Source organism: Emydura macquarii, unplaced genomic scaffold, assembly GCF_026122565.2.
Source record: "Emydura macquarii macquarii isolate MOO-44397 ecotype Brisbane River unplaced genomic scaffold, CSIRO-AGI_Emac_v2 contig_1390, whole genome shotgun sequence".
In the NCBI taxonomy this organism is placed as follows: Eukaryota; Metazoa; Chordata; order Testudines; family Chelidae; genus Emydura; species Emydura macquarii.
In genome coordinates, this window is record NW_027131527.1 from 8,505,993 (window position 1) to 8,533,103 (window position 27,111).

A 27,111-nucleotide genomic window follows, 5' to 3' on the forward strand; every position below is an offset into this window, starting at 1 on the left:
TTTTGCCTTTTGGTTTCCATTGTTTCCCTGCTCTTATGAGAGACGGTAAGTAGGAGCACCTGACTTACCTCATGTTATTTCTGACATTTCTCTAAACAGTCCACTCTTTCTATGGTGGGTCGTTCCATGCTGCCTTTGGACTCCATTCTGGTTCTACTTCCCCTTTTTGAGATGGGGTTATCAGAACAAACCCAGTAGTCCGTAGGAAGGCATTCCGTTCATTTATAAAATGGCATAATCATTGTTTTCTTTTTTACATTTATTTGCTTTTTGACTGCTTCTTTGCATTGAGTGACAATTTCCATTGCAATAGCTAGGTCATGTTTACTACTTTACCATCTTAAAAGTATTTTCTTTGGCAAAGACTGCCATCTGGTGGCCAAAAAAAGTGTTACATTAAAACAAACAGCTCTTCCTTAAAATCACTTCAGGTCTTATTGAGGTGCCCCACTCTCACGATTGTCAATATAGGCATCCCTTAAAGTTCTCCTTCAGCATAAAATAAAAGGTGCAGAGGGGAATAAACACTACACAAAGTATAAGCAATTTGGGTCATTAGAGTCCCTCTGTATGGCTCTTGATACCGTAGTTTTGAAATTATCAAAGATGTTTTGTCATAGGGCCTAATTCAGAGCATATTAAAGTCAATGAAAAGATGCCCCTGGGCTTTGGATCAGGTCCATGATGCATTCTACTTGACATCTGTAAAATTCTATGGTCCATAATTTGAAAGTGTGTCACCAAAAACTAAATTTAAACATATGCCCTGCATTTTCTTCAGTTCAGACAACTTGCTTTACCACAGAAACCACTGTTGTCTTGGAACCTAGAAATATAATCCCCGTTGAATATCGCCAGCATATGCTTTGCAAAAAGAATGTGAACTATGGAATCAGTGAGCATATCCCAGTAGAGGGAAAACCTATAGAAAGCTACATAGAATCTTTTGGGAGTAAAATCTGCAGAACATCAATGGCTACTTACTGTCACAGTTAGAAAACAGAATACAAAAAACATTTAGTTTTTAATGTTGGTTTTCTGTTCAGTGAGTCGGGCTCGTATATCCCTCTCTTCTAAGAAATTGTAGTTTTTGGAAAGTTATCTTGGCAAGATTTTATGGCTTTCATATTAACAATAGCTCCTAGTACCATCTACAATGCACCTTAAGTTGCTTTCAAGATGGTTCACTGCCATGTTGAAAGTTGTTTGAGCAGTACAGGAGTGCCACCTCTATTTGCAGTCAACTGCACATTCATCATAATTCCCATCTACCTTCAGAAATGATGGTTATGCCTACCCTCCCATTCTAAAAGTGGTGCTGAAACAGAAGAGCCAGATAACCACTTCTAAAAAAATGTAAGGATGGTTACGTGGAAACAGCCCAGCCAAATTGACAAGAAAATGCTGTTAATTTATAGCAGCACTTAAAATCTCTTACTGAATGGAACTCAAAATAGGGTAGAGGCAAAGTCTGTGCTATAGAATCTCCCTCAATTTGGAGCCCTTTTCTGAACTTGGTCAATATTACTGTAATTTCTTTATAGTTGGTTTCATGGGCTTCTGACCTCTTTTCAGCTCAGAAGTAGCTCTTTCCTACAAGGAAATCAGTGAAAATTTGGCTCTAGAGATAGACTGTGAGCTGTCTGGTGAGCATCTCTTGAATGTACTTTTGAAAGTGATCAGAAATTATTAGTGGCAGCAATACACTAATAGAAAATTATAAACCTGAGACTCTCAGCTACAGCCTCTCTCATAGGCAAGATAGCATTTAAAAAAAAAAACAAACCCAATACGTTATAGGACTTCATAACTTTCTAGAGATCGGAAGTCTTGAACTCCCCCCCACCCCCATCATAAAAATGCTATCACTTGTTTTAGAATCATTTGAACTACTGTCCCTCAAGCCAGTTTGCTAAAGGAGGCTCGGTATTATTGAGATTAAACAATAACAGATCCTGCTGTAAAACAAAAAGCAGGATTTCCCATCTCAAATCCACCCAAATCTAGCCTTCAGGTCAAAGGAAAACACACAGCTACCATACAACTGCATTGGCCTTGGATGTGAACATGCAGCACAGCCAAGACTGGATGTCACGCAGGTGAACCCAGGAGGATGGAGAGTACATACAGTGCTTACCTAAGTGGCAGATTCCAGGGAAATTCACACTGAAATATCACAATCCAAAAGCTTCCTGTCTGATACTTTAGCTTAAGGGAAGTTTTGTGTTTAAAATGCAACTGTTCACACATACCATGCCAGAAAAAGCATCAATCTTCAATTTGCTCAGAGGGGGCAACAAATTGTAATTTCCTTTTAGAAAACTAACACAAGAAGTGAAAGAAATGCAGAGATTAGTGTCTATGCGTTTAAAGCCACCTCACAAGCTAAGCATCGTTCTGCCTTTGGACAGTTTTTCCCAGGTTGTGAGAGAGATGAGGATGGCCTAGAAGTAGGCGCTACACGAGAGGACCCAATGCCTCAGTGCTCTGCAGGGGTGAGTATAACAAGAGCACAAAGAGCAGAAAATAAAACGACACCAAAAATAGTAAATAAAAAGGGCTGGAAACAAGAAAAACAGGGTTACTTACCAGTAACTGTTGTTCTTCGAGATGTGTTGCTCATATCCATTCCATGTAGGTGAGTGCGCGCCCCGTGCACGAGCCTGCGGAAAACTTTTCTGCCCTAGCAACCCAGCGGTCGGTCTCGGCGCCCCCTGGAGTGGCGCGCGTATAGCGCGGTATATAGGGCGCCACCGACCGCGCGGGTCCCCAGTCCCTTCTTTCTGCCGACTCCGACAGCGGGGACGGAGGGTGGGTTTGGAATGGATATGAGCAACACATCTCGAAGAACAACAGTTACTGGTAAGTAACCCTGTTTTCTCTCTTCGAGAGTTGCTCATATGCATTCCATGTAGGTGATTACATAGCCATACCTTTGGCGGTGGGAAGGAGTCAGTGGTGCGAAGCCCTTCTCAGCACGGCTCTGCCAACTGCTGCATCCTCTCTTGCTTGTTGGACGATGGCATAGTGAGAGGTGAAGGTATGGACCGATGACCAGGTTGCAGCTCTGCAGATATCCTGTAGGGGCACTCGTTCCAGAAAAGCCGCCGAGGTGGCTTGGGCCCTGGTGGAGTGCGCTGTAATCGGTCCCGGAAGTGGTACCTTCGCCATCTCATAACAGGTGCGGATGCAGGTGGTGATCCAGGAGGAGATGCACTGGGTGGAGACAGGTGAGCCTTTCATGCGGTCCGCCACTGCGACGAAGAGCTGCGTGGACTTCCGGAACGGCTTGGTCCGGTCTATGTAGAAGGCTAAGGCTCGCCTGACATCCAGTGAGTGCCATCTCCGCTCCTCCTCTGATCCGTGTGGTTTGGGAAAGAACACGGGGAGGAAAATATCCTGATTATAATGAAACTGGGACACCACCTTAGGTAGGAAGGCCGGGTGGGGTCTCAGTCGCACTTTATCTTTGAAAAATACTGTGTAAGGAGGGTCTGAGGTTAGGGCTCTTAGCTCGGAGACCCTCCTAGCCGATGTAATGGCTACGAGGAAGGCTACCTTCCATGATCGGACTAGAAGAGGGCATGTAGCCATAGGCTCAAAGGGGGGACCTGTGAGGATAGTGAGAACTAGGTTTAAGTCCCAGAGAGGCAAGGGATCACAAACTTGTGGGAACAGCCTCTCTATTCCCTTGAGAAACCTGATGGACATCGGGTGGGAGAATATAGACCTCCCCTCCACTGGGCAATGGAAGGCCGAGATGGCCGCCAGATGCACCCTTAGGGAGGCCAGGGCAAGGCCCTGCATCTTTAAATGTAGGAGGTAGTCCAAGATGGCCTGGATAGTTGAGTCCAGAGGCACGATGCCCTGTGACTGTGCCCAGTAGGTGAAGCGTTTCCACTTCGCCCGGTAAACCACCTGGGTTGAAGGTTTCCTGCTCCCCAGCAGGACGTTTTGGACTTGTGCGGAACAAGCCCTCTCTCCTTCCGTTAGCCATGGAGCCTCCACGCCGTCAGGTGGAGGGAGTCCAGGTCTGGGTGGAGCAGGTGACCCTGCTCCTGGGATAGGAGATCGTATCGTCTCGGGAGCGGGATCGGCGTGGCGATGGAGAGGTCGAGCAGCATACTGTACCAGTGCTGTCTCGGCCATGCCGGTGCGATCAGGATGATGTCCGCTCTGTCTCTCTTGACTTTCAAGAGCACCTTGGGGAGCAGTGGGGTCGGTGGAAACGCGTAGAGAAGTGGCCCCGACCAGTCTATCAGGAACGCGTCCGAAATGGAGTTCTGTTCTCGCCCGCGCAGGGAGCAGAATAGTGGGCATTTCGCGTTCTGTAGCGTGGCAAAGAGGTCCAGATGGGGAACTCCCCACTTGCGTAAGAGAAACGCTGTAACCTCCCCATGAAGTGACCATTCGTGGCGGGGAAAGAACGATCTGCTGAGGCGGTCTGCCTCGTCGTTCCTCACCCCTGGGAGGTGAGATGCCACCAAGTGGAAGTCGTTTCTCACCGCGAGGTCCCATAGCTGTAGCGCCTCGCCTTGTCTGTTGATGTAAAACATCGTGGCGGTGTTGTCCGTAAGGACTTGTATCACCCGCCCCCTGAGAAAGCGGAGAAAAACCTTGCAAGCGAGAAGGACTGCTCGGAGTTCCCGAATGTTTATATGGAGCAGTCTGTCTTGCAGCGACCATTGACCTTGGGTACTCAGGTTGTGTGTAATGTGCGCCCCCCACCCGATATCGGAGGCATCTGTGATTAGAGTTACGGAGGGAACCAGGTCTGCGAAGGGGACTCCTTCCATTACTTGTCTCTGGTCTGTCCACCAGTTCAGTGACGCTAAGACCTGGGGTGGGACGGTGACTACCCTGCCCAGAGAGTGTCTGGCTGGGGCATATACTGACGCTAACCAGCCCTGCAGAGGCCTGAGTCTGAGGCGAGCCAGCCTGACTACGTATGTGCATGCCGCCATGTGCCCCAACAGCTGCAGGCAGCGTCTGGCTGTTGTTGTGGGGAACGTCTGTAGCTCGCGTATGATGGCGGTCATGGCTTGGAAACGAGGTAAATTCTATGCGCTGGACTGGGGTCAGTGTGGATTTCTGCTCGTTTATGAGCAGCCCCAGTCTGTTGCACGTCTCGCACGTTAGGGCTAAACTGTTTGCCACATGGAGTCTGGATCTTCCCCGAAGTAACCAATCGTCCAAGTAGGGGAAGATCTGGACCCCTTTGCGCCTCAGGTAGGCCGCCACCACCGCTATACACTTGGTGAAGACCCGGGGCGCTGAAGAGAGGCCAAAGGGGAGGGCCGTGAACTGGTAGTGGCCACCAGCTACCGTGAACCGTAGGAAACGTCTGTGGCCAGGGAGGATAGACACGTGGAAATATGCGTCTTTCAAGTCGAGAGCGGCATACCAATCTCCAGGATCCAATGTGGGAATGATGGAGGCTAGGGAGACCATGTGGAACTTTAGCCGCCTGATGAACCTGTTGAGGCGGCGGAGGTCCAGAATGGACCGGAGGCCTCCCTTTGCCTTGGGAATAAGGAAATACCGGGAGTAAAACCCCCTGCCCCTTTCCATAGGTGGGACTTCCTCTACTGCCCCTAGGCGGAGCAGGGAGCGGACCTCCTGAAGGAGGAGTTGCTCGTGAGAGGGGTCCCTGAAGAGGGACGGGGTAGGGGGAGAGTCCGGTGGGAAAGCCGAGAGCTGTAAGGCGTAACCCCTCCGCACCACGCTTAACACCCAGCGGTCTGAGGTTATGCCTCGCCACTCTCGGAGGAAGGGCCGAAGTCTGTCTTTGAAGGGCAGGGTGAGATCCTGGTCGACCCTCGGGGTTGTTAGAATGGCAGAATTGCCGCTCCCGAGCGTCCCATCAAAAAGGGCGCTTGCCATTCTTGCGTGGCCCGGATTGGGGGCCCTTGGCAGGCCCGGAGCGGTTCCAGCGGTTGTTCTGCCGGAAACGGTCCCCTGTTCTTCTGGGCTGGGTCTGGCGGGGGGGTAGCCTAGGAGCGGGCTGCTGCTGTTGTTGTCTCTGGGGCTGCTGTCTGCCCTGGCGCCTCGCTGTCTGCGGTACGTAAAGCCCCAAGGATCGCAGAGTGGCGCGAGAATCCTTTAGGGCGTGCAGCTTATCATCTGTCTTGGCGGAGAACAGGCCTGTACCGTCAAAGGGCAGATCTTGAATGGCCTGTTGCGCCTCCGTGGAGAGGCCAGATGATTGTAGCCAGGACGACCGGCGCATCACAATGCCGGACGCCATGGCCCTACCCGCCGCGTCAGTCGCGTCACTGGCCGACTGGATAGTAGCTCCCCCTACAGTTGACCCTTCCTGGAGGACGGTGGTGAAGTCCTGTGCTAGATCTGGAGGAAGGGCCGACGTAAATCTCTGGAGTGAGGCCCAGAGATTCAAATTATAGCGCCCCAACAGAGCTTGGTGGTTTGCTATGCGGAGCTGAAGGGCCGCGGTGGAGTATACCTTTCTCCCAAAAAGGTCTAGCTTCTTAAAGTCTTTATTTTTGGGAGTGTTGGCCTGGGCACCTTGGCGCTCCCTCTGATTGACAGCGTCCACCACTAAGGTACCGGGGGCTGGGTGGTTGTACAAGTACTCAAACCCCTGCTGCGGCACATAGTATTTACGCTCCGCGGTCTTAGAAGTTGGAGCTACCGAGGCAGGGGTCTCCCATATGGGTTTCACCCGTTTGAGTACCTGGTCATGAACCGGGAGTGCCACCCTAGAGGGGCCCGCAGAGGCTGGCATACCAAATATGGGGTCCTCCTCCTCCGAGAGCTCCCTGAGATCTATCTTAAGGTTCTCCGCTAGCCGCTTAAGGAGCTCCTGATGAGCCTTAAAATCAGGCAAAGGGGTCCTCTGGTCCCTAGATGTTGTATCGGGTGGGGAGGAGGAGGAGGACTGTAACAACGGGCCTGTAGAGGGCCCTTCCAGAGGATCAGACTCGTAGTCCGACGAATGATCCCCATCTTGGGGGCGCTCCTCCTGCTGTCCACCCTGTGGTGGGGGGTGGCTGAGGTTTGGAGGAGGAGGGGAGTGACCCTGTGCCTTGGATTGTCTGAGGGGGCCAGGGTCCCCAATAAGGCCACTGCCAAGGGCCTTGCCCCCACGCCGGTACCGGGCCCGGTGCCGGGTACGTAGGCGCAGATGGATGAGCCGGGCTGGGAGATCTGCGACTCCTCTTGCGATGCCCTTTACTCAGAGATGGGCTGTGGGATCTAGAAGAGCGGTGGTGGCGCCTGCTGCGTCGAGGAGATGAACTGGACGAGGAGGAGTACCTCCGCGATTTATAACGGCGCTTGGCGTGGGCCTTAGGGCTTCTTGAGCGCCGCTCCCCCGTGGAAAGGTGCGGTACCGTAGAGGCGTCCGGTGCCGAGGCGTCCGGTACCGAGGGTCGCTTAGGGGTGCGGGAACGAGATTTAGAGCGTTCCCGGTGCCGATGGCTGTACGCCGGGCTACGAGAGCGGCCCCGTGTGGTTTGATGGTACCGGCTCCCCTGCGGTACCGAGCTCCCAGAATGCCTCTGATGCTCCGCGTCCTGTCTCGGTGCCGCACGCCGCGCCGGGGAGGGAGCTGGCGACCTCGATCTGGTCCGGTACCGCATGGTATCGGTCGGTACCGGGGATCGGGAGGTGTGGTAGGGGCGAGATGCCTGCCCTGACGCCTTCGAACGTACCGGGCTAGCAGAGCGCCGGTACCGTTCTTGAGTCCTCGGTGCCCTTGAAGCTGGGGCGTCGTGTGAGGAATGGCGGGATGGGCTTGGAGTGCGGGTGGGCGAGCGAGCCCGGCGTGGTGTGCCCCGCTGCCTCTCTGGATGTAATGCCGGGGATCGAGACCGGTGCCGTGGCTGGGGCGCCGGGATCCGCACCGGACTGCGTTCCGATGACCGGGAACGCTCAGCCGCACGTCTCGGCACCGGGGCTGGTGAAGAGCGGTGGCGAGAGCCCGAAGACGAACAGGAGCGGTGCCGTGGCTCCGACGTCCGGGACTTATCCCGCCTTGTTGAGCGGCGCCGGGGCTCCGAAGGTCCCACCTCGGTTACGGAGCTTTCCCGGGAACTTCCCGAACAGCTATGGTGCCGTTCTTTGGGAGAGCTCAACGACTCACGGTCGGAGCTGGGGGGGGGGGAGGATGTTGCTCTCCCTCTCCCCGACCGTCTGGGGGGAGACACCGAGTCCCGTCTCGACCTCCCACCGGAGTAGCCCAGCACGGGCTTACCCCGAGACGCTATCCCCGATGCCCTCGGCCGAGGGGGGGACGGAGGCGTGGGCAGGGCCATGAGGGCTCGTGCCGCTGTAAACGCCTCCGGCGTCGACGGCCCTTGTAGAGGCGCTCCCCCACCCCTCGGGGTCGGGGGAGGCTCTCTACGAGGAGATGCCGGTGCCGGGACAGATTCAATGGCACGTGGCTGGGGCATCTCCTGTATCACTCCCTGCTGTACCGGTCGCAGGGAGGAGTCCATAGGTGCGGCCGCTGGCCGTTTCTTTTTCTTCGGTACCGGTTTAGACGGTACCGATGGTGTTGGTGTCGGTACCGGTGGTGCGCTCCGGAACGACGAGACGCTCGGTGCCGTGGGTGATCTGGACGGCTCGGAGTCGGGACGAAGTGCCGTCTCCATCAAGATCGCCCGGAGGCGAGCGTCTCTGTCCTTTTGAGTCCGCGGCTTGAAAGCCTTACATATGCGGCACTTGTCCTTGCGGTGTTGTTCTCCAAGGCACCGAAGGCAGCGGTCATGGGGGTCGCTGATGGAGAACACCTTACCGCAAGCCGCACAAGGTTTAAACCCGGTGGAGCCAGGCATGGCTCCTAAGGGAGCCCCTTAGGGGCTAACTATATACTATAAAAACAATAAAGAACTTATATACAATACTAAAGCAGGTTGCTACTTGCTGATAAAGGCAAGGGGCAGACGTTCCACTGACCGTCACGGGCGGAAAGAAGGAACTGGGGACCCGCGCGGTCGGTGGCGCCCTATATACCGCGCTATACGCGCGCCACTCCAGGGGGCGCCGAGACCGACCGCTGGGTTGCTAGGGCAGAAAAGTTTTCCGCAGGCTCGTGCACGGGGCGCGCACTCACCTACATGGAATGCATATGAGCAACTCTCGAAGAGAGAAGGAGAGCACTGAACTGTTGACCTTGTTCTACCTGAGGCAGAACTTCTCGGGGGCAGGCTTAGTCCCAAGAATCCATTCAGTAAGGCACAGGCCATTTAATATGGACTGAGGCAGACGCTATTCAGTCAAGAAGAAAGGGGGGAACTTTTGAAATGTTATCTAGGAAGAGGTGACAGGACTTAGTGGAAAGAGTGAAAGGTATTTCCAAGGCTAAAGCTATGAGGGAGAGAGGATGGTGGCAGTGCCACTTGTAAAGGAGAATGGAGCAAGGTGACAGGGTTTGGTAGGAAAGATTGAGAGATTGTTTTGGCCATGTAGAGCTTGAGATAATGAGTTATCCCAGAGGAACTGCTTGAGAGGGTTGGGAAACAAACACGGAGACTGGGTCAGAGCTAAATAGAGTTTACGAGAGGAGTTAGTATGGAAAGGCAGTTAACTCATGCCAGTGACATCACCTGTAAATAATGTGTCAAGGGAGAAAAGTAGGGGCCAATAACAGAGCTAGGAGACTGCAGTTAGAGTGGGTAAGTGGAGAGCTGCCAACGAGACCCTGACAGAATGGCTAGTGAGAGAAGAGAACTAGAAGAGGATAGTGTCAGAAAGGCTAAGGAAAGACAGGATGCCAAGGAGGATCAAAGGTACCAGAAAGGTCAAGGAAGATGAGCATGGAGTATAGGCCTTAATACGTAGTCAAGACATTTACCATTCGGAGACAATGGTAAGCATTTTCTATGGCGTGGAGAGGGCTGAGGCTAGATTGAAGTGATCCAATGCTCACATTTTAAAGTCAGAAGAGACCACTATAGTCATCTAGCCTGATATCCTGCATAGTACGTCATAGCATTTTACCTAGTGATTCCTGCATCAATCCCTTCACTTCTGGTCGAGCTAAAACAATTTCAGAAAGACAACCAATCTTGATTTGACAACGTCAACTGGTGGAGAGTTCTCCACATCCCCAGGTAAGCTGCTGCAATCATCAATTCCTCTAACTGTTAAAATAGAGAGTTTAAGGCAAGGAAGTGGATACAAGGGGCATAGACAGCCCATTCCTTGAGTATGGTGGTGGAGGGAGATGGGGAGGAGTGTTGAAGGATAGGTTTGAGAGTTTAAGGGCATGTCTGTATCCAAAAGGAACAGACAGAGGAGAGGGACAAGTTCATGGTGAGGGAAAAGGAGTGGGTGAGAGTGGGGGCAAGAAAATTTCAAAGGAAGGGATATGGTTGAGGGGCTACAAAGGGCATTTAAGTGAGAATATTTGAGGCCTGTGCAAGGAAAGGAAGGGAGGATGTTGAGATAAGACTGTCTTTGTGTGTGTTTGTACAGCACTTAGCACAAGGGGCTCCTGGTGGCTGCTATGATGAAAATGACAAATCATAGCAAGCACCTAAAAAGTTTGCAAGCATCTGCACATAAAATGTTTCAGCTGATACCTATTTATGCTCTCCATTGACCTGACGATATTTCTGATAAAAAAAATCAGGAAATTCCCGGACAAATCACTCAAGATTAACAGTGATTCCCTTTCTATCCATTTTGTGTTGCAAATGTCGGGATTACTAAATATTAACAATTGGTTCAGGTTTTGTGTGAGGAGTGTTAATTCTTGAAATAGGGAAAACGCAGAGGCTGTGCCTTCACTAGGAAAAAGGCAGGGAAGAGAAAATAGTTTAAAACTAGTTCCCATCATTCTGTCTTCCCTCTGCTGCCTCCCACAGGCCCTGCATAAAATTTGCCTGATGTCAAGGAATTGAAATAAGACCTTGTCTACGCTGGGGTTCTTAGTAACTGTACACAACATCTACACTAGAGGTTTACATGAACTGGCGTAACAGCAGTGCAGACTAAGTCATACTCCCGTATTGTGGATTGTGGAATCAAAGAAATAAGCATTACATTTATTAATAGAATGCTTGGCCTGAAACTGGTCATGGAAGGCCTGGCCTGAAGTTGTAGCCTGAAACTGAAATAAAAGGCCCAGGCTAAACCATTAACAGAATGCCTCAACTGAAATTAGGATAAAGATGTTAAAGTCACACAAGAGGTCTCTGAACCACACCCGAGAGGCAAGTCTCTGTTATGAGCCTTAATTGAAGTCTGAACAGACTTCACCTGTTTGATAAGTACCAGTACTTGTCCCTTTGTCTTACCGGCCCCACAGAGACTCACATCATTGTATACTCAAGTGACTCATTGGGCGTCTCTGGGAGGGCGTCTGGTGTGCCCACTATGCATTGTGATTGTCTACTTTTTTAAGTATAAACTGTTAATCCAATCCCACTATACGATCAACATGTAAATGAACCTAAGCAACCCCTATATAAGTCTTTTGTATCTGTTAACCAGTTGAAGTACATTTGCTCAGCATCCAGACATGCTGCTTGACTTCCCTATAGCCACCTGGGTTTTCCCTATGACTATAGTATTCCCCATAGCTATGGTTATGTGATTGTGTGTGTCACAATTAAAGCTGCACCCGATCCAACTCTAAAATGTAGCAGTGTGATTCTTTTCCACGACAGGATGAGGAAAGTAAATAGAGGGATGTCCGTTTGTGCACAGCACTTCAAGTTCAGGGTAAACACATCGTGGGTAAACCATCTTAACAGTGTCTAATTTTGGGAAGGTGTTTTGCCAAACATCCTAATAGTCACATATGGATGTAATATGGATCCGGCTTTAACTTTTCCTTAAGTAATCAGACCTACTCTGTGTAAAAGTCCTCTACGGTCATTTAATTTCACAACTGTGAGATAACATGACAATGTTACTGGCAGTTTGCAATGCAGAAATCATAGTGTACAAAGGAATACAGTAATTGACCCAAACAACTATGTTTCATTTTAATTACTTATACTGGGCCACACATGGATGAGGCCAAATGCTGTAGAAAGTTTTCTGAATGTCAGAGGTAAAACAAAGTTAGCAATGAAAGAGATTCACAATATTCTGTTGCATTGCTGCTTTCCACCAATGTAGGCTGTGGGAGCCCTGAGGTCATTCCTGAATCTATATGGTAACATGATGTTATTGCCTACAAACTACTGGTTAGTCCTTGAATTTATAAGAAATAAATTGTTGTATTACATCTGCAACCAGCCACAGTTTTGGGGATTTTATAGAAGTTAAAAACAGAATAATAGTAATAAATACTACAGTTCTCACAACTGTGTACTACGCACACCAACAGAAAAGTATGACCAAGACCAAAAATCTTTGTGTGAGATCAGCCCAGAACAAGGTCATCACACAACAGCTGGGGCTGTTATAAACACTACAGTATAAAAGACACAAAGCAACTTGTATAAAATGTTTAATTTTTCCTTCTATTCCAATTTCAGTAACTGACTAATCATCTTTGCAATATTAGAAAATGTGTCTTTCTACAGTAATTTTTTAAAATATAGAATATTGAATCACCATATAAATTGTGATTTTCTGACATAATTGACTCCATGTATCCATTCTGTATGTGATATGCATATCTTGGGTAAACCATCATGAAACTTTAATGGCATTTAATTCTGGAAAGATCTTTAGCCAGAATGTCTTTAAAAACCTTGGACCTGGTACTTGATGGTCAAGGTACATTGCCTGGCAGACTTGTAAAGACCCAACTGTCTCAAAGTAGTCCTTGAATGCTGTTCTAGTACTCAGTATTTTCTTACCTTCAATGGTGGAGGTTTCTACATTAATTTGGACCTCCCTTGGCAAACCAGAGAAGTACAGACACAAAGACTGATGCTACTGACCTGACGTTTTCTGCATGATCATGCATCAGGCAAGCTTCACCACAAATCTCTCAGGTACAACAGCCTTAGCTTCCTTTTTGCATCTCTGGAAAAAGAAAAGTTCAATATTAAATCTTTTCAGCCAAAAAACAATGAAACAAGAGACAGTTATTTTTTGGGTTAAGACCCAAATACACCAGGTTTAACCTTCTAAATGTAAATACTAGTTACCATTAACATCTGCTTCTATTCAAATTCTATTCCTGAAAAGAAACCATTCCTCTGACTTGGCTGAGAGACCTCAGCAGTTTGTTGTAACTTCAACAAACCGGTTAGCTATGGAATGCTCCCTAACCCTCCGTGCTATGTACAGAACCCAGGGGGAAGCAATATATAGCTTAACATAAACTTAAGACATAACTGATGATACATATCAACTCATTCCAGTAATATTTTTGAGTAACTGCAAAATCAATTGCAATTTTTCTAACCATTTAAAAATAATTGTACTTTTCACTAAAAAACTTGAAATTATTTTGTATATTACCCCACTTTTTAATAATGCAATTTAAATACTCTCTCCCCCCACCTCCAACACTATCACTTATGTTGTTCCATTTGGCAGTGGCATGTCTACTACTTTCACATTTTGGCTATATCACCAGCTGCATAACAGCTAGAGAAATATAAAAAAAAATTTTTTTTTTTAGTTTTAAAATACACACAATTTCATTTTTTCCATTTTTTATAATGAGTATGAGTTCCTCATCACTGACCTAATCTTTATATATTTAGTTTATAATTTGTTACTAGATATTACTAGATAAACACAGACAAATACACTCTTTGGTAAAGTAACACTATTTTACTAGGTTAATTCTGAATTACAAGAAATAAAGAAGTTAAAACTTTTTTTTTTTTGTTCTATGGAAATTCCCTTCCCCGAAACCAAAAATCTTTTGTTATTGAAGACAGAACATAAGAAATGTTTAAATTATTTTTATTTTTAGATAGCTTTCTTTGGCTCAGCCATTTGAACTATGCTCCAGCATGTCTGTTAGCAGTTTCATATTAAAACTGGAGAGGACTGAATGGTGCACACTAATTAACATACAACATTCCAATCTTTTACAGTAAGCAGCTTTACAACAGAGACATCTGCAATCACTGTGAAGGCATGAATGACTCAAACAAGTGTGTCTGTCACAAATGTGCCACAAACATGAAAAACAAACACGAGACAACATTTGATAAAGTCATTTTAATGGAAAATGCAAAACCCCCTTCAACTTCAATGTACAAAGCATGTGTAACATTTGCACTTAACAAATTAAAGCAAGCCAATGTTTTAAAAAAATACATCATTGAATGTATATATGTATATATTTACACAGAATATTAAGTTTAGTATTTAGCTTTAAAAGTTCACATAAATTTTACCAAAATGAGACAAGTTTTTAAATAAATTACACCTTCTGAAAATGTTTAATTGTACACTGAATAGCTTCAATAAAATACTGAAGTGTCTGTATTTAATATCTACTTTATAGACTTTCTATTTTACAAAGTTTACAATTATTTGGCAGTAAGTTTCAGATAATGACATGACTGCTGTGCGGATTCAGCAATGTCCCAAATGCAGGCAATAGCTGGTGTTTGTGTCCTACTCTCACAGTAACTGTCTCAATGTAGTGAAAAATATCAGAGTTATTTTAGCAAACTGTACATGTCACATTTACATTTGATCAACAATATAGCATAGAATTCTGTGTGCTTTTCAAAAAATAAATACATCTTAAATCTTTGACATTTCACAAACTTCATATACATTATAATACAAGACAGCAGAATGCTGCTTAATTTTTTTTAATAAGTAACATTTAATCACAGTAGCTGTGATCTATGAAGCTGTACTGTTGCAGTGTCAGTAACAAGTAAATATGATGAGTATATTTTCTTGGCACTGATGGTTTGTGAAGCTTAAATTAGTGTGCATACTGTTCATCATATAATTAATTGAAAAAATAACTTCCATCTGATGGCGTAACATAAAAAAGTAGCGAGCACTTCAGTTTTCCTCCACATCTTCCACTTCATTTTCATGAATCTTCAAAGCTCTCACCATTTCTTTAACTGCATGATACAAGATATTTTTAACCTGCCAAAAATATTAGACACATTTCAGTAAGATACAAGTGATAAAATAAAGCTACAATAAATGCATGGTATGTAACTATGTTTAGAACTGGGCCCTAGGCTTAGTGGATGAAAAAAAGATTGTTAAAAATATTAGTCCAAAAGGAAACACCTTGATATTATAAACACACAGTGAAATACCGAAACAGCAATTCAACTGAAAGTCATTTACACCATTGCATTCACATTGATTGTTTCCCTCAGGTTCAAATCAATTGTCATCGTTATTCTGCATTAACAGCAGCTAGAAAATGGCTACACACACTTACATATTTCAATCAGAGTCTGAGCATACAGTGCCTTCAGAACAAGTTCTAGTTGAGAATTTATTTCTTACCTGCAGTTTATCATCATAATTGATTTCTTCTGACAGCCTCAGTTCCTGTGTTAAGTGAAATGACTGTACAAGATGTTCTGGAGACACAAAGTCTTCAGTTACTTGAATGCAGCTGTGAAAGTTTTGCACCTATCCAAAAAAAAAGAAGACTGAAAATTAAAATGTGTATGTTTTTTCTTCACAAAAAGAATGAAGTACAGACTCCAGATTTTTCAAACCACGTGACTATCAGACTAGGGACCTGTTTATTTTTTAAATTAGCAATAATGAAGTGTACTGAACTGACATTTATAGAACATTTTAAATCTCCTATCTGTTGTCACAAGTCATGTGTCAGGTCTGCAGCAATAGACTCCACACACTATTTTCTAAAATCCTAACCTTGCTCAGGCTCATGCTCCTCAGCTGGAATGTTATTGGATATTAGCTGCAACCCGAATGCATGCCCAGCCCCTCTCCTCCTTTCCTTGGCATTCAAGCCAGCCACTTCATTAATTAAGTCCAGCAAAATCTCCATCTTCCACTCCTCTTCTCAAAAACCTGGGCCATGTCCTTGACTGCTTTTGCTCCCAAACCCCTCCCCAATTCACATTCTCCTCCGTGACAAGTGAACTCTCCATTCCAGAACCCCATGTATCTGAGTGCCAAGTGTCCCCAACCCCATCCAACTTCTCAACTTCCTCTCCTGTACTTATGATAATTGTCTCTGAACTGACTGACCTCACCATCAAATATTTCCCCTCCTAGCCTCAGACAGGTAGTTATGAAAGCCAATGGGAAGCCCTGCACATCTTTACACAGTATTTAGCAAAACCTAGAGCCACTCACCCTGCAGTCCAAAATTTACCACTAAAGACTCTGAGTTTCTTGGATTACAAAGCTGAGAATGCAGCATCCTACTCAGACAAGAATTTTCTCCTTGGAAAAACATGGAATAATTCAGACTATGCCTCTAAGGCTGCCTGTCCTCTTCCCAAAAGGCAGAGTCACAGCCATATGATAATCAGTATCTTGACAATGCTGCTGTGCAATGGGTTTTCTCTGACTGGCTGTTTGTTAGGCAATCGTTAAGGCCAGATATTTAAAGCAGCTGTACAGCCGAAGGTCCCTGTCCTTAGCAGACATATCCAAAACGGAGAAGAGCCAGGGAGCTAAAGAAGGGCTATTACTGCTACTGATGCCTCAGACTGTTAACACACATGAGCAAATTTAAAAGGCAATTTTTCCTGAGATTCATGAGGTAAAAGGTAATACCCCTACCAAAGCACCTATTTGCAGAAAAGCTGAGCCAGTGCAGATTCTACACCACAACCCCAAAAATTAGGGAGAGTGAGGAGAAAGCCTAAGATCCCAGATAGGGAATTGGTGTGTGAAGGATAGGGAGCGTCCCAACCCAACTCCTGGCGACAGATATATATATATATATCTCTCTCTCTCTCTCTCTCTCTCTGTCCTTAAAGAGAAAGTGGTCTCCTGCACAAATCAGCCCCTGTGCAGCTGACATACACACAGCTTCTAGCTCTTAGATGTATGGGACCATACATGTGTAGCAATTCTTCTATCATGTATATTGACCAAGTCATCACTAGTATGTCACAGTCTCTAGATGCATGTTACATTATAATATGTCTTAGTCAACATACAGAATCTAACAAACCAGCTGGGTGTTTAGAGAGGCATGAGAAAATAGATATCCCTGCCCCATAGATAGTACAAAGTACTTATTTGCAGTACTATTGGGCTTGGGGACATAGGTGACCTGGGTATGCCATCCCCTTGTCCGGCTCCAATATCACTTAATTTATGGAAAGCATCACTTTGTTGGGGCCTGCAGTTTGAAGCAACTTGTGAGTGGGGTCTGTCTTTTCCTTCAGGGGAATCTGGAGTGACTCTGCAATCCTCTGAAAGACGTCCTGAAACTGCTTGTAGCTGTCAGGTGGTGACAGCAAGGCTGGTGTCACTGCCTCATCAGAGAATAAGGAAAAGAACAATGCAGGGGATTGAGCAGTTCTGTGTGCTTGGGTTGATCCTTCTCTTCCTCACAATACTCATGAGGGGGTTGAGGATCTTCCCTTTGCAGTGATGCTCAGGTGCATTCCTCCTGATATTCCAACAGGGCCAGAAAGGAGGTGGTATCCAACAGGGAAGGCATCAATGATCCTGAGCCCTGTATATTGTCTTGTGGGAATGTGAGGGTCCCAGGAAAGTCGGGATGGCCTATCTGGACTAACATTGCCCCTCAGAGAGTGGCAGGACCAAAGATTCAATCTTTAGTTCACAAAGGAATTGGATTCTTCAGCCTCCACTGACAGAGCCGTTGGTATCACACACCTTGTGATACCTCAGCTGGTTGATAGTACTAGTGAATGGTGCACCAACAGGTGAGGATATTTCCCAAGAGACCAACAATTTCATAAATATCAATGACACTAGGACTGCTATTTCTCGGTGGAGCAGACAATGTCAATTTAGGTTGCGCATCAGACATAGGGACTGCTGAGTCCTTCTGGCTGCTACAGTGCAGTACCTACGGTGCACCCAGGGTTCACTCCCTTCTCCCTCTTACCAGTGTTGGGGCAAGTCCCAATTCCTTCCATGGCTGGCTGTTTAAGAGTGCCCTTGGCCCAGCAGATCAGACCCACTGTCTGTGAGCATCTGACACACCTATACCAGGGCACAGAGTCTCACCCGATTTGGACAATGTAGGGGAGGCATTCCTCTTCTTAGTAGCTGTAAGAGGGGGCTCTATCCCATTTCCAGTGGGGGGGGTCTGACCATATCTTCCCTCCCATCTCTTGCTAGAGTCCTGAGGCTTGGAATCAATGGTTCAGAGCTAGAAAACCTCTGACCAGAAAGGGCACTACTAGGCAACTTCCACCAATGTACAGGGGGGTCAGCAAACCAAGGGCCAGACGGGGACCTCATCAATCGCTCCATTAGATGTCTTTGAAGCTGGAACTCAGAATTGCCAGGTTCAAAGAAGAAACAAATTGTAAACATTGTACTTGGAGGGGATGTGAGATTTGTGCACACCACTCTCTGGGAAGAGCTGGGGGCAGGCCACACAGAACATGAAGTCTGGGATCTTGGGCATGCTAAGAACCCCAAATGTTGGGGCAACAGAGATAGAGGGAACCCGACCCACAGATACCAAAAGATTAACTAAAGAAAAAAAAAAACTATATACATAAGACAAAGCTAAAATTTTTAGCAGGAACACTGGCGAAGCTACAGATACTGAGGAGTTCCTTCTCAGATCACGAGCGGTAGAAAGGAGCCAGAAAGATGGCTGGTCCATGTCTCCCTTTATGCCCCTGGTTTGAACCACAAGCAGGCACAGGGCACAGCCCAACATACACAATAAGAATTTTCTGGTCTCAGATGCACAGAGTACCCACAGTGGGATACACATAGGAACCATCAACCAAAACAATCATGGCTCTTTGACTCATGATTGCCAGTCAATTTGAAATGCCATGCTTAAGACACAGCATATCAAGGTTTCCTTCCCAGTATTGCCATGCTCAGACTCATCATAGGTCCACTACTGGCTAAAATTCTTGTCTGATATGTAGTTGAGGAAGGTTTACTTTGAGGGACTCCCATTATCGGGGGGCTACTGGTTGCTTAAGAGAAAAAAAATTAATGCTAGGATGGGGAAATTCTGCTGCACAATACACTGCTTCCCCATAATTTCTCTCTGGAGTTAACCATCATATTTTTCCTTGCAAAAGTGAAAATGAAATCTATTTGCAGTACATACAGAACAGGAGGGAGGCTGCTGAAGAGGAAATCTGATGCTAGTTCCTGCTGGCTAATATACCTGCTATGTAAAAAGAAAGTCCGAGTAGCCCATTTGTTTCAGATTGAAGAAGCACTTTTAAAAAAATCTCATCGAAAATTTTTTGTCAATTAACCTGAAACTTTTCCAAAAATTCTCTCATAGATAAAGACCAGTCAAGCAAAATTTCAAGTGCAAAGTATTTTTTCTGCACAAGTTAGAAAGGTGTATGAGCATCAGGCTTATATTGAAACTTATAACTACTACCAGGCTTCCATAATTTGCTAGTAAAAGGAAGTTAACTGGATTGAAAGATTTAATGAGCTGTACAACAGTTAATAGTTTTTGAGTATTATTTGACATTTGGAGAAATAACCAAGTTATTTTGAGTACTTCTGAGTTCTTGCATACTAATCTTGGATAGCAATTTTTATCTACTAGTAGGTGTTGTTTATCTCTGTACATTATGATTGTCACTGCTAAAGAAATCAAATCTAATTTAATCATGCACTTACATGTACCTATCTTTGAACAGAGATATTTTACCTGATGAAGGGCTCCTGCTGGTAAAATAATAGCATCACCAAGGAATTGAATAATAGTGCAGGTTTTTACTCCATATTCTTCAAGAAGTCTTTTGCGAAGTTTTTTGTTCACATACCAACTCTGGTCACGTATTGGATCATGCTCTGGTAAAACTTCTAGACCTTGTTCTTTTGCAATCTGTAATACAGTTAGACAGTAGGTCGTTTTTTAAAAAAAGGGAAACTATGTTGGTTGGTCAAAAATTTACCTACCTTAAAAGTAATAGGAATTTGTTCCCAATATTCTGATAAGAATTTTGGCTAGTATTTTAAAAAGATCTTAAGGGAATTAAGAGAGATAAAGTAGGTGAGTGTGGCAAGCCGTCGGCTCCCCTCTAGTGGGTCCCACACTTATACTGTCTGTAGTGGGCCAGGGCGTCTCCAGTCACCCCATCTTCCCTAAGGAGGGGAGTAGGGACCCGGGTCCACCTGCTCCTCCAGGTCCCAGCCCAGGGGCCCTATGAGAAGCAGCTATGTGCTGCTGGCACCGTGTTCCCAGCTGCACTGTCTTCCCCTGGGCTAATTTTCCCCCTCCTTTTGGCTCCTTGAGCCGGGTACCTTCCTTTGTCCACAGAACTCTGCACTCTGATCTGCTCCTCCACTTAAGTCAGCACTCCTATCCACTCCAGCTCACGCACTGACTGTTTGGGGCAGAGGGCTTTTATGAAGCACCTGGCTGGTCCTTCATTGGCCCCAGCTGCTCCTAATTGCCCCCTAATGGCTCTTAGTTAGTCAGCAGGGAACAAAGCTCTGAGCATTCTGAGGCTTACATACCTGCCTTCAGTCACTTTCCTACAGCTTTCTGCCCTCGCTATATCACAGTGAGGTAATATCTTTTATTGGACCAACTTCTGTTGGTGGAAGGGACAAGCTTTTGAGCTTATGGGAATCAGGCACCCAAATAAAAGCAAAAGGGTTTAGAAGGAGTTCTGCTCCAAAAGAGCAGTAGATGCCTTCTGAAAAGTTTAGTAAAAAATTTTAAGTATAAACATTTTTGCCTACATGTGTGTGTTCTGTCATTGTTATAAATAGGCTCACGTGCATGAAAATAGTATCTTTATTTCCCAACAGCTCATTGCCTCCAGATTCCAAACTTTAAGAGATAATCTGGTTTGACAAAACTTCCACAGGCTCCAATCATGACATGACAAACAAAATTATAACTTCAAGTCAGGAAAAAGCAGTACATAAATTAACATGAGTCGTGTCGTCCGTCCCCGTCCTCTCCTCCCCTCCCCCCCAAGGATTCCCCCTCCCCCTTAAACTGGAAAGGAATTAAGAAAATATGACATAAGCAGAATGGTTTAAAAATATTTCCAATGAGACATAAGTTGATTTTTAAATGTAACCACCACAAGCAGTTCCTCACTATGCTAGCCCCACAGAACAAACATTTGTCTTAACCAGCCACTAATTACTGAATCATAGCAAGAAATGGAAAACAACCCTACATCTGTAGTCCATGTCTCAAGGAACACGGTTTTTTAAAATAAATAAATAAATTTATAAACATTTCTCTGTATCAGGTGTAAAAGACGGTTACTTATCTTGTAACTGTTGTTCTTCGAGATGTGTGGCTCATGTCCATTCCATTGTAGGTGCGTGCGCACCCCATGCACGGTTACCGGAAAATTTTTCCCTTAGTAGATCCCGTAGGGCCGGCTCCGGTGCCCCCTAAAGCTCCGTGCACATGCCGCGGTATATGAGATGCTGCCGGCCCTACACCCCCTCAGTTCCTTCTTGCTGTCAACTTCGACAGCAGGGATGGGGGATGGGTCATGGAATGGACATGAGCAACACATCTCGAAGAACAAGTAACAAGATAAGTAACCGTCTTTTCTTCTTCGAGTGCTTGCTCATGTCCATTCCATTCTAGGTGACTTGCAAGCAGTACCTTGGAGGCGGGTTCGGAGTTCATAGGTTGGTAGACTACAACACCGCCCTACCAAAATTGGCATCATTCCTAGCCTGTTGCACAATGGCATAGTGGGACATAAAGGTATTAACCATCAACATGTAAGCAGCTTTGCATATGTCCTGCATAGGCACCTGCACCAAAAATGCTGCAGAAGATGCCTGCACTCTGGTGGAGTGAGCTGTGAAGTTGCCCGGAAGCGGAACCTTTGCCTGCTCGTAGTAGAAGCATATGCAGGTGGTTATCCAGGAGGAGATTCATTGTGACGAGACAGGCAAGCCTTCATCCATTCAGCCATCACGATAAACAACTGTGTGGACTTACAGAACAACTTTGTCTTCTTCAAGTAGAAAGCCAGGGCTCTGTGTACATCCAGTGTATGCCAGCTCTTCCGCCTAATGTTCCTCTCTCGCTCTCTTTCTCCTCCTGTAGATCCCGAAGCACTGCACCGGGAACCTGGGTTGGTGCTGCTGCTGGCTCTGCTGGGGACGAAGCTGCCTCCTCAAAGCTTGTGGCGTGTATAGACCCAATGAGCGCAGAGTTGCCTGAGAGTCCTTAATAAGCCTATGGAGCTTCGTATCCATCTGTTCCGAGAAGAGCGCAGCCCCGTTGAACATTAGGTCCTATGTGGACTGCTGTACCTCCTGGGAGAGACTGATGACTGGAGCCACGAGCAATGGCGCATGGAGATCCCCAAGGCCATTGCCCTTACTGCTGAGTCTGCTGCATCAGAGGCGGCCTGCAAAGCTGCTCTGGCCATTGTCCTACCCCCCTCTAAGACCTTGAAGAAGTCCTGGGCCTGATCCGGAGGTATGGCCTCCCCAAAACACTTGAGAAAGTCCCACAAGTTTTAATTATACCTCCCTAACAACGCCTGTTGGTTGGTGACGCAGAGCTGGAGGCTGGCAGTAGAATAAATTTTTTTTCCAAACAAGTCTAGTTTCTTCCTGTCCTTGTTTTTGGGAGCTGAGCCAGGCTGACCCTGCCTGTCTCTCTCATTTGCCGCCACCTCCACCACTAGGGAGCTCGGTGCAGGATGGGTGAACAAGTATTCAAACCCTTTCACAGAAACATAATACTTTTTCTCCGCCCTCTTCGAGGTTGGGAGCAAGGAGGATGGAGTTTTCCCGACACCCTTGGCCAGCTTTAGGACTCCTTCGTGCACCAGCAGGGTGACGTGGGATGGTGCTGCTCCTGCCACTACATTAAACAGGTCGTCCGTCTGTTCCTGCAGCTCTTCTACCTCTTGCCCGAGGTTGGCAGCTCAGAAGTCATCCAGAGGAGCCAATGGGCCTGCCACCAGTCTGGGCTTCTTCCTTGGTGAAGAGGGAGCCCAGTGCCGTGATAAAGTCAGTGCCGGCGGAGCACTCTGCACCGACCTGGTGCTTGGTGCCAAAAGGGAGCAGGACAGTTCCGATGCCGGTCTCAGTGCTGCCTCCATTAACAAGACCTTCAGACGGATATCTCGGTCCTTGAGTCCTTGGTCTGAATGCTTTGCAAATGCTGCACTTGTCCTTTCGATGAGACTCCCCAAGGCACTTTAAGCAGTCTTCGTGGGCCTCGCTAATCGGGAAGGCCTTTTGAGCCAGTCCAGATGCTTGGATTTTAGTTTTTCTTAACCAGCAAAATACTAAGACTTTTGACTTTACACTCTTACATATTAAGGGTCTAGCCATCTATCAGTCTTCAGCTGTGTACCTTGAAAGCAGCACCAAACCAAAAAATTGAATGATGATATTCTTCAGTAAAGATTAACAAATAATTTTAGTAACAGTAGGAATCTGAACATATTAGCAACTCAACATTGAAACCAATTAAAGAAAAAAGGCAGGAAGTCTGGACTGGTATAGAAGATCTCAAAGAAAGGAAATGAACAGTTAAAGAAATTTTCCCATTCTCTCTTCAATCTTTTATGCCAGTCCAGACACCTGGGATCTCTGGAGACAGTTAATCACTGTAATACAGGTAGGATCATCACCTGACTACTGCTTACACCAGAAAGTGGAGGGAGGCGTCATCCAGTTGAAACCACATCCATCAAACCTTTGAATGCCAGAACTGTTGTTGCTTGTACTCTTAATGGAACTGGCACTCAGTCCCATGAGTAGACCAATATACAGGAAACAGGAAGGTTGGTACAGGGCTTCAAATAGTTCTATCCACACTTTGTCACACCAGCTCACAAAGATTCTCCAATTCCTAGAGTTCATTTTTAAGATTGATGGCTCTTTGGTTGCATCAAAGAGAGATCATTTTGTCAGATAAAGCCCTCTTTCTCCAGACTGGTACACTGAACAATAAGACTAATACCATGAAACATGCTGGATCCAACTAGAAGCTAAGGAGGGGTGGATGTGGACATGTTCATTAGTTCCAGGTATGGCCTTTTCAGCCAGATTGGAACTATCACTATGAAAGCTCCTCTAGATCTGGCAACTTTATGTGGGACACTGCCCACCATACACAGGTGAAGAATGTACACCATCGTGAAGATTTAAGGAATTTCAATGATGTTTATTCCATGTGCCCCTGCTTCTTGAATATGCTGAAAAATTTTGGTTCTTCTCTGCTTTCCCTAAATGCCATGAGATCTCACCTGGGGCCTGCCCCACCTTTTGCAAAGCCTGGGGATTTAACTCCCCATTTCCTTGATTCAGTGGCACTCTGCTCATTCCACCAGCTGTGTCCATCCTTCCTGCAGCCTGGACTGCTGAAAGACAAATGCCTCCCTAGTGAACGAGGTGTACCATGTTATTGTCCAATTGAATTCTGACTACTAAGTTTCTTGCTATCCCTACATGTAAGAAAAAGCACACTTCATCACCTTGGTCTCTAGCTTGTTAATGTACTACTTCTTTTAAATCAGAAACCACTTGTTCCAGAGCAGTGTCTTTCCTAGATGGGTGCCCCCAGCCAGGCATGATGGCATCTGTGGTTTGAATGTCCCACACTAAAGTGTGCAGAAGACATCCTTTGTTGGAAGTTTTCCTCAGCTAGTCATCACCTTAGTGAACCTGGACATTTCAAAATAATCTCTCAACTCCATTTTCCACTGTAACAGAAAAATGTACTGAAGACAGTTCATGAAAAAGCGTGTTCAGAGCACTACACTTCTAGACCCACTGCCATTGGCCACAGAGCCCCTTGGCAGAGGAACACTGTGCTATCTGATTGATGAACTGAGGCTCTGACTTGACTCTGCAAACTTGTTCATCGTGTCATGCATGAAAAAACCCACCGTACCTAAACTGGTGTTTAATCTTGTTCCAGATACATTGACTCTTGAAGATTTGTTCTTGAGTTAGATAATGAGAGGTAAAATCCTAGTGAAGGCAAGGTTACTTGTAGTTTTCACAAGTTAGCAGGTCTAGGTAAAATCTAAGCTCCCCCATAGTCTCTAACACAACCTGCTAACTCACGTGAGAACTACAAACTGACTTTCCTTAAGCAGCACAAAGTAAATCCTGGTGAACTTGAATTAGCTAACTCAAGTTGAGAACATACTTTTTTAACCAGTGAAGACATACCCTGTTGGGATTGACGGATGTTTCCATATTTATTTTTAACTCACGCCTCATCAGGTAAATACAGACATCCTCCAATCTCATCTTGGATGAAGCTTCCAACTCATCTTAGACCAGCCAGTCATTCAGGTTTGGGAGCGTGTATGTGCACTCTCTTATTAGGGCCATGGGGGAACATCTAGAAGCAGGGCCTGCAGCAGACCCAGTCTCTGGGCAACCTAATGAGTGCAGCTGGCCTGTAGTAGTAGGCTGCCTGATTAGCTACACTGCCTGAATAGCAGAAGAGTCAGCAGACACTCTTAAGCCCAGCAGGAGCAGTTCAGCAGCTCCTGAAAGCATTCACACACAGCTGCAATAGCTCCTTCACCTGCTTGTTCCTGGCCCCGCTCCTGCCTTGCCTCCTTCCAGGTAACCCAGTTCTGGCCTTCAGAATTCTGGCTCCAATTCATGACCTCTGACTTCAGCTTCACCATCTGACCTTTGATTCTGGTTCTGACCGTGGGCTCCAATTCCTGGCTACTGATTCCTGTTCTAACCACTTGGTAGGACTCTTGCTCTGACCAGCATGCCAAGTATACCTGCTCTTTCTGTGGCAAGACCAAAATGAAGAAGAGAGCTGTGGGTATCTGGCATTGTGGATCCTGTATGAAGACAGTAGCTGGACCTACAATACCACCTCTGCAGTTACAGTCAAATCTGCCATCAGAAGACTGAAGGAATTGAAAGACCAGGAGAAGCTTCTACCTGTTACCATGATTCATACCATCCTCCTCAAGTGTCTGAAAACCTTTACTATCCTTTAGTCAATAAAAAGAGTATAGTGGGGGGGGGAAAGAAACGACGACTGCTGGTCCACATCAACAAATCACAGACATCTGCCGAAACTACAGCACCGATGAATGCAAGTATGAATCCTGGAGAACTAGGGAGACTAAGAATACATTTGAGTTCATTTCTTGAATAAATGTCTTTAGTCAAGATTCTCAAGAAGGAACTGTCTTTTGTAAGGACAGAACTAGATGCAGACTCCCTATTTTTTTAGGAACAGTGAAACAGATGGATCAAATCCCTGTGTCCTTCAGGACAACAGACATGACCTGTATCTTATGTAGAAAAGAGAGGGCCTCAAGTACCTTGTTGGCTGATCAGTGAGGGCAAGAGAAATAAGTTATGAGAGGATCTTGCATCAAAGTAGATCACATATCCATAAGTCACCATGTCCAGGATCCATTGAATGGATGTCATTTGGGCACAAATGTGAAAGAAACTCTTCAGTCTTGCACCGATGCGGAGAATGTGCCTGGACCATTTGTACATGGCTGGCTGTTTAAAATTTGAAGGGACTCCCTGGTATCTATCATATCCTTGATAATGAAAGCAGCTAACCCAGCTGAAGCTTGCCTTCGTCTTGACATGTATTTATAACCTTTCTTGTGGATGCTCGTTCTAGTTCCCTGGGTCTCTATCCCTTTTGGACTTTGATTTTGATGCCCATATCTGGGTCTATCCTGGGACAGAATTTAGATCCCTGGAAGCAGCTAAGGAATGCTGGATCTTGTCCAGTTCATCCCTGAAAAGCCTCTCCCTTTGAATAGCAGGGCCTCTAGTCTGATTTTGGAAGGAAAAAGGTGCTGTCTATTGTTTTAGCCACAATGTTCTCTTGCCTGCCACTGAAGTAGCCATGGCTTCAGAAATTGACTGGATTATGTCATATGTAGATTTTCAAATGAATGAGAGAATTTAGCCCAGCAATGGGAGCATCTTGGCCAGTTCTGATCCTCATCTTTGGCCTCTGAAGACCTTTTCTAAGTTTCTGTAGCTCCCACTGACGATGTGGGAGGCATACAACATGTAAATCGAAGCCTCTTGTAATAGACCTGAAACCTCAAAAAATCTGTTCAGAGATGCCTCATTTTTTCTGTTAAGCAG

At 46.0% G+C, this 27,111-nt stretch overlaps 1 protein-coding gene across 3 annotated transcripts in view; it reads right to left on the reverse strand.

Annotated features, from left to right (window-relative positions):
- Positions 1–13,829: 13,829 nt before the first annotated feature.
- JMJD1C (jumonji domain containing 1C) overlaps positions 13,830–27,111 on the reverse strand; it is a 306,160-nt gene continuing 292,878 nt past the window's right edge. For all 3 annotated transcript variants that reach the window (XM_067552587.1, XM_067552589.1, XM_067552588.1), the window contains 3 exons: positions 19,706–19,882; positions 15,379–15,507; positions 13,830–15,003 (listed from right to left, as the gene is read on the reverse strand). In XM_067552587.1, coding sequence (XP_067408688.1) covers positions 14,914–15,003; positions 15,379–15,507; positions 19,706–19,882 — 396 coding nt within the window. In that variant the 3' untranslated portion in view covers positions 13,830–14,913. The remainder of the gene's footprint in view (positions 15,004–15,378; positions 15,508–19,705; positions 19,883–27,111) is intronic.